Source organism: Dysidea avara, chromosome 3, assembly GCF_963678975.1.
Source record: "Dysidea avara chromosome 3, odDysAvar1.4, whole genome shotgun sequence".
In the NCBI taxonomy this organism is placed as follows: domain Eukaryota; kingdom Metazoa; phylum Porifera; class Demospongiae; order Dictyoceratida; family Dysideidae; genus Dysidea; species Dysidea avara.
Genome location: NC_089274.1, coordinates 9,282,495 through 9,294,252, shown reverse-complemented (window position 1 = coordinate 9,294,252; position 11,758 = coordinate 9,282,495). Strand labels below are relative to the sequence as shown.

Below are 11,758 nucleotides of genomic sequence, written 5' to 3'. Positions count from 1 at the left end.
CTAGTCCTGCTTAGGGCTGGACGGTTTCTCGGTATTATAGTAATACCGCGGTATTGCAATGAAACGATATCTGTATCGCGTAGATTTCAGTGAAACGATAATATCACAATATCGATATTATTACGATTTTTAGTGTTTGTGACAGCTTATTAAGCCCTTAAGGTTGTTATAATGCACCTCAAATAATCACGTGATACTGCTGCAAACAAGGACCTAGTACTAGCATAGATAATATTATAGAGTAAAAGGATAGGAAACGCAAGCGATTTCCGGTTTGATTTCCGTTACGCGTGACTTGATAGGACAAGACAGTTTTGTGCTCAAGCATGAGAATTAGTGTTCTAAGCAGCGTAAATAGTAATCCAACAGACTACAGCAAGTATTTAGGCCTATGTGAGAGATTTTGGCGAGAGAATTCAGACCGTAGATTTTGTAACAAAGCGTATCGCATTAACAGTGGTTGTTACACGCTGTCACACTTTCGCTCATAGTACCTTCATGCCTCGTCCATACCGCTTCTTTTATAGCCGGTTCCACTTTCGAATCTTGTGGTAAGCTAGGCGTGTCACCAACACAGTCTTTTACCGTTGCGTTGTACTGCAAGGTGGTTTAAACTTTTGGTTTAAAATGGAAGATACTTAGTCGTTTCTTCAAGCAACAGTTCCTGTTTTGCTCCGATATTTCCTCTGGTTCCCTCTGTTAAATGGTAAGGAATAGGTTTATAACAGTTAAAAGGATAGAATATATTTACGAAGAAAATAAAGTGGTTTAAAGTAATTTTTGGGCCGTTTTTTTCACTTTCAATCTCCTTTAATTATGCGTATAACTTCCTTGAGGGTTGGTACCATCCTATTTCCCTCGATTACTTACTTGAGTTCACTGTAGCGAAGTTTCACAGTCGTTGGTTACAAAATTCTGTCGTTACAACAATTTGTTTCTCTTTGATACAAGCGCAGCAAGCGTAACGAGTATGTTTTTACGGTGGCCCGTTCCGGTCTATTTTCCAGAAATTTCTCGAGAAATTTCCTCATTTCTCTAAAGTTTCTCACCTTTTTCTCAATTTTTTCTCTATTCTTGAAACTTTCCCTAAAATTTCTTTAGTACTTCTCGATCTTTTCTCGTTTCTCAAAAATTTCCATAGAATTTCTTTGAGAAATACGACGTCATTAGACGTCATGTGCACGTGATAATTGTTATTATGGGATGGTGTCAAGCACGGCACTATCATGGCCATTCCTGCTCAGAGGCGTAGCTAAGGGGGGGCATTTGCCCCCCCATCACTAAATGATTTTTTTTTAACCTTCGTCACAAGTTTACCAGTATTAAACTGACACGCAAATGACTGTAAATTATGTACACTACTACGCGGTATCACCAGGGGTTGCTAGTGAATGCGCACACACAACATTCAACTCGCTCGTGAATCCATCGAATGAAAATATTAGAGACATACTTCTATATTTAGCCTAGATTACTCGCGTGATAGAACATTTTTGAATCTAAAAAGAGTGATCCGCTTCTCCGCGGCAGGAGTCACAAGTGACAAAGGAGACCAGATGACGACCCTACTGCCTACGAGGTGATAAAGTGTTAGTTAAATAAATGTACCAAGTTTTTTTTATCGAGTCGATCACACTGGACCTTTGTACGTACGGCAGTGCAGTCTGTTTTTACTTTGTCAGTCAGTCAGTCAGGTGGATCAGTCAAGCTTACAAGTTCTGCTAGCAAGACAGGTGGGATTTCGCGCAATACATGGCATTTCAATTTCGCCGAGTGAAGTGAGTGAATACGTCATCCTGTCAGCAGTGTGCTAGGACTGCAGCACAGGCTGTGGCTAACGTAAAGTAACCTGTATTTGCACTAAAGTATTAGCTCTACCGGACTGTGGATGAATTTGTTGGAGTACAGTTGTGGCACGTGCGATGATGCTCGACGAATATAGCTACCTCGATTGGAAGCAGTCAGTACTGAAATGGTTACGTAGCTAGTTCTTTAAACTGTAATAATACAACACCGTATGTTGGCTAGCCCACCATTGGGTCATTAGCCTTTTTGCAATCATGAATGATTTTGAGTGTTTCGTGGGGGTATGTCTGCCCCTCCATCACCTTCTGGCTAGCTACGCCCCTGTTCCTGCTTTGCATACAGTGGGTGAGGAAGATTTAATATTACGTTATTTCAAAGACGATTATACATATGAGGACATTTGCAAGTTTTTACACTTACGGCACGGTATAAACTTAACAATGGATCAACTGAGGAAGAGGATGGGCTTGCGAAGAAGAGACAAAAACGGTCAAACTTCCTTTGAAGAAGTCGAAGCGGCTATTAAAGTAAGTTGTGTATCCATGAAAGTAGTTCATTCGCATACTCCCTTCTCCACAGCTGTTTAGTCTATAGCCTATCTGTAGGTCCCTAGTGGGAGATATACTTTTTTTGCACCTATTAAATCCCCAACTACCATGGTCCACAGATGTGGGCTGAGATTGCGGATGGTGCTGGGAATCTGTAATTTTCAGCTCCTTACTTATAGGATAAGTATAGGCATTCAAGTAAAGCACAGGAAAATAGCTATTGGGACAGTCACAGGAAGGGATGTGCAATCTTGTGGTGTTGATCTATGAATTCCAAGTTGCGAGTCGATATGCGTGAGTGGCCCCTTACATGAATACATGCAGTATCTTAGTATCCAAACGTTCAAGGGACCCACATCTTTGCCTCAGTTAATAGCAATCAATTCCCCCCTACCCCAGCCTGTATCTGTGGTAGTCAGAAATTACACTGAATGGTATATTATAGCCTATAAAGCAAATAGTATTCAAGAGATAACACACAAGCACTTGCTGTAGGCTGGCAGATCTGTAACAACGGTCAATCTAAAATTGTAACAGGTCAATATCTTGCGAGGACACTGGTAAAATGTTCTCCACACATCTTGTACTGGAAAAGTATCTTATTCACAGGTCAAGAATTATAAAATTGTCAGTGTTGAAGAGTCGGTATCATAGTACTACAATACAACCTGCTGCATAGCTATGAGGGCTATTCTATTAAAGAATTTTTGTTGTTTATGAATTTCTGCCTATCCTATTATGAGTTGTGAGAGGATGCTTTCATTGTATGTTGCAGGCTTTGTGTAGCTTAAAGAAGGGTGAGAAGCAATTGTTCCAAATTCCATGCTACATGGATCCAACATTGGGACAACTGTTTACATTCATTCTACGGTCTTTCAAAATAAATGTGACTATCATTACTGCAATACTGTATTCATAGAAAGAAAGGGAGGTGTCAGGGAACTGCATTGGTTACCGCATATTGCACAAGAGGCTGAAAGAGAAACATAGTTTGCGTGTTGGAAGGTGAGTCAGTTGGTCCTTTATTTAGTCGGTAAGCAACATTTTGCTACAGAAATGTTGTGATGATTTTGTCAGCTTTGGATAACCCAGAAGGCGCTGCAGCTAGGAAAGGAAAAAAACTGAAGAGAAGGATATATCACAGCAAGGTGTATTCATTTCACCAGATAATGCTTTATTGTACTTTGTGTCCACTTTTCTGGTGAACTGTAGGGGCCAGACTATATATGGCATTGTGACGGATATGATAAATTAAAGCCGTATGGTTTTGCCATACATGGCTGCATTGACGGGTAAGCAATATTAAAAACAAGCGCATAATCCTTATCTTACCTTTTAACAGCTACTCACGTAGAATCCTTTGGCTTCATGTATCCCCCTCAAATAATGATCCATACATTATTGCAGGGTACTATTTAAATTGTGTAGAAAAATTAGCAGGTTAGTTGAAAACATGAGATAAATATAGTATACATACAACCAAGCATTAATCCTCTTACTCTTGATATTACTTGTTCAACTTTTTTGCTGAATGACTTAAGCATTTTTACAGTTTAATATTTTAGGATTGCTTTACTTTAATTGTCTACTGATGTGTTCCAAGGATGAAAATTTTGTGAAAACATCAACTTGCAATCCATATAGCGACATTGCGTTTGAGTATATAGTACCATAAGATAGTTGCCTTTTGGGCATTGGAATAAGTGAATAGGTGCTGCCCTCAAAAATGGCAGAGGGTACAGTTGCCCACCCTCATCCTTCCTAATTCTCAGCTCCTGCAGGATGGCAATTTGATCCTCGGATATACAGTATATGTAAGCATATAAGGCCAAGACATAATATCCAAATGTACTATAATAACGTACATTTTTAGATTTGATACAAAAAGGCTTACATTTGAATAGTGGCTGTAGCTATACTGTGTCAGTAGCTATACTGTGTCAGTGAACATGCCTCACGGTGACAATAATTATGTATCTGTAGTGTTAGAAAGGTAATCCTACAGTAATAGAGAAGGGAACAAACAATAGTTATTCTATAATGTGTTTCTGTACGCCATACCTTTTGTCTATTGTTTCCATTTTTAGTGTACATTGTGGTGAAACACATTGCAGCTATTGTAATAAGTACGTACTCTTATTTTGATGAACTGAGGTCTAAGAGCTGCTTTGTACTGATAGCACTGGCTACCCTTGAATATCCTCATTAGTTTTTTATACTATATTATAGGCTAATTACAGCTGCAGTGTTTAATTAATCAATTGAATGTGGTATGTTTTAAGGCATATGATAGCTAAACATATAAATTAAAACTGATGTGTTTATTACTGTAGGGTGCCCTACAATTTTAAGAACGGACAGAGGAACTGAGAATACAAATATAGCATTTTTGCAGCCATTTTTGCGAGATCAACATGACGATCCCTTTGCAAAGGAGAAAAGCTTCATGTATGGCCGATCTACTTCCGATCAAGTTTGTTTACCTTGTATTTTATTATTTGTTTGTTTTAATCATGCACAAACTAGCGTATTGAGGCTTGGTGGGGACAGCTGCGCAATGGTGGATGGATTATTTTAAGGTGTGTGAAATTAGTGTTTCACGTGTGATAAGTGCAAAATTGCTATGATTACAGGCTTTGAGAGAATCTGGTGAACTGGATGACAGCAGTGAATATCATATGTAAGTAAAAGAGTGTTGATTATATATGTATGGTGCTGTTGCATATATGCTAATAAACTCACTGTAAACAATTAAAATGCATTGGAGTTTGAAGCAAACCAATTATATTAAAGTATTTCGATTTTGTTTGCATGCATCATCCAGTTTAAGGAAATATTGACAATGCTTGAAATAAGGAAAAAAAATTCTTGGTCACAGTGTCTGAACAACTTAGGCGATTCTACTGGGGGGGGGGGGGGGGGGCAACAGGCCCGCCCTGTTGAAAAATAAGTTTTCTAAAATTTAGGGGGAAAGTTGTGGTATAGATATGTATTGTTAGTTTTAGCATTTTTAATGTTTTAGCACTAATTTTAAGCCATTTTAAATCCTTATAATTGCAAAAATCCTGCAGCTTCTGGGGTCCCCCCCGACTCCCTTAAAATTCTGCTTTATGGTACAGTCATACAACATTTTATGCTGCCCCCCCACCTGTATATCAGGTCTAGAATCACCAGTGCTGAACAAACTATGTATGATTAGGCATTTGGTCACACAATTTATGCATTAGGTTATGTGAACATTCTACCAATATCAAGTACATTACTATGATTGGAAATTTTGTGTAGGCCAATGTCAAATTAAAAACATTAAAATAGTATTGTTTTCTGAACTATAGCTGATATTCAAGCTGCGAACTGATTATTGTTCCACCTGTAAACTGCCTAATATTCTATCTGCAATCTAATATATTTCATTTGCAAATCTAGCTAATTAATGTTCCACTTGCAAGGGTTCCACCTGCATACTAGCTCATGTTCTACCTGAAAACTGTATAGAAAACGTTTCACCTGCAAATATACATCTGCAACCTCATTGCTTATGTTGAGCAATGAGCAGTCAGTTTCAAGGTCTTCTATATGTCCTGCAAATTGGCTACTATTGGCTTCTGTTGCTTGTGGCTGTTTGCTGCTATTTACAGTTAACAGTTGCTAACTTGCTACTGTGCAGTTTGCCATTGGTACTTCTGCTGCTACTGCTACTGCTGTTGCTTGCAGCTCACAGTTGCTGTTTCCAGGTTGTTGATGCTTGTATTTGCAACTGCTGGCTGCTACTTCTAAATGTGACTTGTTGCTGCTTGCAGCTATATATTATACTGTTTAAAGGTAGCACCTTACAGCTAGATGCTACTGCTGTTATATAGTTGCAGCTGCTGATATTTTTTGCTGTTTGCAACAGGCTGCTACTTAGTTTGTTCCTTGTGCTACTGCTTGCTGCTGGCTGTTACTTGTAGGTGACCACTGTTTGTGCATGGCTAGCTGCTGCTTGACTGCTACTACTGTGTATAGTCTGTTGCACTGCTGCTGCTTGCAGCTGCCTACTACAGTACTGTGGCTGCTGATTGGTGCAGTTGGTGTTACTATTTCTTAATTGTTACTTGCAGATTGATACTGTATGCAACTAGCTGTTGGCTGCTTCTGTGCTTGTAACTTTTGCTCTGCTGCGGCTATGTGTAGTTTGTAATTGCTTCATTACTGTGTGTACACATCATTTTCCATGCATAATCATTAAACAGGGATGGCATATCTGAATGTGGAGTAAAGTTTCTTTAGGGAATATAAGTGATGGAAAAGTAAATCCTATATAGGTATGTCTTTAAAAACATCTCAAGTCAACTGCTATGCATGTAGCTACTCTGACTCTTGATACCGAAATATATAATTCAGTGATTCACAAATATCATAGCATGTATGAAGAATAGCCAATTGTCTGATTGCATGTGCATAACTAGGAGCAAACATTCTACATCCTGCTAGTGTGGGATGTGATGATCATAGCAAATTCTATATACGAAAGGTATCTGTCAATCCAAACGCAAACTTCTTATCCTTTTATAGTTTTTTGATACACATACAACTGTCACTATAATTATAACATGCCATATACATGTACCACATAGATTTTAGTATATAAGCTAAATCATTATACTGTATATAATCCAACAAGTGAATGTGTTACAGTATAATACTCTCAATAGCACCTTGACATATTATTTTGAAATACATCAAGCGATTAGCCAATAGAATTAGTATTACACTTGTTTGTCTAGGTCCCTTGACAAAAACCTGTAATACTAATTTGATTGGCTAAAATATTCTATTAGAAGTAAATGTCCGACTTGACAACTAGTGTTACCATAGTGATAGATGTCCCATGGGGTTGCTTAGCAATGGTTGCTAAGTAACCATTGCTAAGGTAAACGTCAGTTTGAGACCATAGCAATGGTTGCTAAGTATGATTGATCTTTTGCAGTGGTTATTTTTGAATTTCCGTTGCCTAGTAACAGGTGTTATGGTTGTTGAATTAATTTGCAATAGGACAGATGGCTGTGGTATTCGGGATTAATAGTTCTTGCATTGTAAACAGGAAGGAAATAGTGCTCGGCTTCGCCTTGCACTATTTTACTCCTTCCTGTTTACAATGCTCGCACTATTAATCCTGAATACCACAGCCATCCATCCTATTACATACCACAGCCATCGTCCTATTACATATACTAATATGTGAATAGAAGAATTATTTGCAATGTAATTACAAAATAATTTATCATTAACAGTGCTTAATTATAAAGGTGATGACATAGTTGATGAAGATATTGCGAGTGTTATATTGCATAATAAATTACAGGTATTAAATCTAAGTTAAAATAACCTGAAACCTAAGGGCGTGATAAAGAATTATAAACACTTTACAAAGTGTTTCATAACTGAAGAAATTTAATATGGCAAGCAACTGTGTCAGTCACAAAAAAAAACATTTAATTTTATGGTGACCAAATTTGTGAGGTAAACCTTGATTACACTAATTTGCCAAAAGTAGATGCAATAAAGATTGCTGAAAGTTTACAAAATAAGTCATCATCATCTAACTGTATGAACATGGAGGGTTATGACATTTCTAATGAAGCAGCAGATGATACTGCAAGGGTTGTAAGTTGTAGGAGTTGGATCTAAGTGGTAATAAATTGCATGTGAAAACAATTACAAAGGCTTTACAAAAAATCGGTCTTTGTAAAATTTTATTAGTTTTTTAATTTAATCGTTTAAGCTCTTTAGTTTAATTTTGTATGTTGATCTGTACAATCCTGTAAAGTGTAATAAATAAATTATGGAAGGTATCAGTATTGGTGATGAAGCAGCAAGTGATGTTGCAGCTATTTTGTCTCATAATATCAAGCTACAAAAACTGTATTTCTGCATTATGCTAATTTGCAAACAGATGGTGCAATAGCTAGCCAAAAGCTAGTTTACAAAACAATTCATCATTACTGGTGCTCAAGCTAGAAGAAAACAATATTTGAGATGAAGCAGCAGCTGACATTCTATTGATTTGATAGAGGAGTTTAATCAAATCAATCAAATCTGTTCCATAATAGCTACTAAGTTACGGGCTTTTAGTCTCAGTTGGAATACACTAAAGCACAAAGTGTAACAAAGATTTTACAAAATGCTTCATCTCTGCAGCATTAACTAATTTAGCATGGGAGGTAAATGCATTAATGGGCAAGTTTTGGATGCAGTAACAAATGTTTTATTTTAATAACAATGCAAATAAGTCAGCAATGGTACCAGTTTACAAAAAATAGGTACTGTAACAGTAAAGATTGTAGAGAGCCTAAGAACAGTGCATCCCTAACCATATCAAATTTAGTATTAGGGATAAAACAATCGACAAGGTAACAATAACAATATTGGCAAATGACAAGGAGGTAACAATATTAGCAAATGACATAGCAACTGTCATTTCTCATAACATCAAATTGCAGATACTTACCCTAAGTCAAAGCAGATAACAAAATAAAGCTATTGAAAGCACTGCAATGTATTTCATCTTTAATGGAATCAACATAGTATTGATGATAAGGATAACGTATCATGTATGGATTTGATGTCAACTTCATGTTTCAAAGAGATAAACTATACTAGCCTCTCTGATCTCTATATAACATTATTAGATATACATGATGTTGAGGAAATGAGTAATGATTGCTCCTGTTTTTACTTCTCTTCCACATCATAAAATGGCCAAGTGCAATTTAACTATTTTTTGGCATGTATTGTGTATGCAATACCCTATAGCTATAATGCTCAGTGCTAAGCATATGCATGCATGGTTACTGTTAATTCAGAATTAGTTTTAAATATGCTTTATAGCTATGCTGCATGTTGTATCAAAGGTGTGTATGCTTACATCTTGTATCTATACATATGTGAGGTATCTTTTATATGTAGGATATTGTATATAACCACTAACCTATGTTACCACAAGGGTCATAAAACTTTTGATCACTATAATAATAATAGAAAATGATAAAGTATTTTGTACAGATAGATAGCAAATGATGAGAATAAAACATTTATGCAGAAATTATACTCACAAAAATTAATTAAAACATCAAATTAAACAATGATGGTGCATTATAGCTAATTTACATTAATTATTTACTGGTAAATGTTGTTGTTTTCAAAGTCAGCACTAACAAGTTCATCTTGATATTCATTGTAATTGTGTGTGCGTTCCGGAATATTAAGCATAGCAACATCAAAGTCATTTCGGTGAGCACGATTCCTTTTTCCAAATACACCAAGTTTTATTATCTTCTTCTTCGCGCTTTGTAATGTATTCAATACATTACAGTGACATGTGTAGGTGAGGAAATGATAGAACACAATTGTACAAAACTGGATAAAAGCCAAACTGATCATGACATTTGTGACAGTAGAGAAAACACTACCACTATCCTGGTAGGATACTGCATAGATTATGGTGAGGTTTAGTAGTAGTAGTAAGAGTTCTTGAATGTTTACAAGTTTGTTTTTGCTTGGACAAATGTACCCAACCAATATGTCAAAAATTATAAGAACTATGGCAGTCAACATCAATTTTATTGTTTTCATCTCTAATGCATAGAAACTGAAAAACACACTTCTCAAAATGAGGTGTACTCCAACCCAGTAATAGCATTTGTCTTTGTATGACCCTTGAAATGCATCCAGTAATTATCCTGAACTGTGATAAGTATCTTGTAAACAACAAAATGATGTTGAAAGGAATTAGTAGTAAGAATAAGACAAGACATGTGATGAACAGTATGGTAAACTTTAAGCCAAACAATGGAACACTGGCATCAATAGACCACACTAACTGTTGATCACCACTTGGTAGGTGAGTTATGGTAGAATAAGAGAACAATTAAGACTGTTAATACAGCTCTGAGAACACTAGTGTAGGATAACAGAAACAATGTAGCTAGTACAGGAAGAGATCTAGTATATGTCCATCGTAGTATTTTGGAGGAGTAACGACTTGCTACAATAATTGAAACAGCAATGACTACGAGATAGAAAGGGAAGAACAACTGCAAGAACATCTTAGCATATCCATCCATTCCATTATAGAAACATGTCTCAATACCCAAATCTAAGTTGGTAAAATAAATGAACAGCCTGAGTGGTTTAAACACATTATCATTTACTAGGAATACAGAGTCATTAATGCTAATGATGTTAGCATAAAATATTATTCCATTGATAGTTCCATTAGTGACTGTGAGGTTGAGAAGATAAAGTAAGACTACCAAAACAATTCCAGCAAGTATAACTATGATAGTGATGAGAATATGTATATTAGTACAGTGTATACACCTTGATGATCCAAATACCATACTAAGTGAATATGGACACTGTGAACACAAGATACCAGTCCTGTTAAACTGACACTGTAAATCAGGATTAAGTAAGTTAAGATGTGATGAGTGTGGTTATGTGGTAGACAGTAATCCATTGGACAATTATGTGATATTAAATATTTAGTGTTATTAGAGTAAGAATAAGCAGTTATCCAAGTGTTAGCAGGACGTGTGATAGTTGATTGATCAATGTAACATGTGTCAATGTGAATATTACTGTTACTAAGATAAGGATCACAATCACATACTCCATTTTGTAATGTAAACCCAACTGGACAAGGTGATATTTGTACATAAAACACTTCATAAAGAGTGTATAAACAAGGTGATACCGTTAAAAATAATTCACATATTGTTTGGGTTTCCATAGCAATGGTGAAGTTAAGTGCTTGTGAATAGTTAACAATAGAATAAAGCAGTTGAGCTTCTTGAGCAATCCTGCAAGCTGAAGTAGGTAAAAGTTTACTATATGTCTCAGCATATAATATAGCGTGCTCACCACCATTTGGTACACACAGTTCTACTTGTAACACTTGCACAGGATACACAGGTCCTAGTACATCAACACTACAGTTGGTTATGTCATGTGAACAGTAACATATGGTAGTGTGGTGACTTGGTTGATGTTGATCAGTTTGTATGATTTGCTGATTTATTACTCCAGGATTATAACCATAGAACACTGATGAGGGTATCCATTGACAGTGAGTAGTGAGGTGATACAATTGAGATTCACACTTAAATGGTGGAAATCCTACTTTTTTGAAGTTATTGTCACTGAAAGTGATACTGTAATGATTTGCCAAAGCAGTTGTCGCGTGGTTGAGTGCTAGCGTGATATATTGAAAACCACTAAAGGGATAAGGGTTGCCATAGTCAAATGGTTGAAAAACCAATATTTTATTGGAGTAAGTATTATTTTTAAATGTAATGTTTGTATATTCCATTACTGTTATGTAAGATGACTTTGAAGAGATAGAAATTACAGCATGAAAACAC

General features: G+C 36.3%; 1 protein-coding gene across 1 annotated transcript; it reads left to right on the top strand.

Moving 5' to 3' along the window:
- Nucleotides 1-2,246: 2,246 nt before the first annotated feature.
- On the top strand, nucleotides 2,247-5,639 carry LOC136248306 (uncharacterized). The gene is made up of 8 exons (XM_066040100.1): nucleotides 2,247-2,333; nucleotides 3,274-3,359; nucleotides 3,409-3,502; nucleotides 3,567-3,646; nucleotides 3,697-3,794; nucleotides 4,688-4,827; nucleotides 4,881-4,933; nucleotides 5,582-5,639. The coding sequence occupies exons 1-8, from the start codon at nucleotides 2,247-2,249 to the stop codon at nucleotides 5,637-5,639; spliced, it is 696 nt and encodes a 231-aa protein (XP_065896172.1).
- Nucleotides 5,640-11,758: the final 6,119 nt, after the last annotated feature.

What these genes read in the sequence shown, in the direction of transcription:
- LOC136248306 (XM_066040100.1), top strand. Translation starts at nt 2,247, where the DNA reads ATGGATCAACTGAGGAAGAGGATGGGCTTGCGAAGAAGAGACAAAAAC. An exon ending in AAGTCGAAGCGGCTATTAAA is followed by an intron (nt 2,334 to 3,273) that starts GTAAGTTGTGTA and finishes CTGTATTCATAG; the next exon opens with AAAGAAAGGGAGGTGTCAGG. An exon ending in GGTGGATGGATTATTTTAAG is followed by an intron (nt 4,934 to 5,581) that starts GTGTGTGAAATT and finishes TTTATGCATTAG; the next exon opens with GTTATGTGAACATTCTACCA.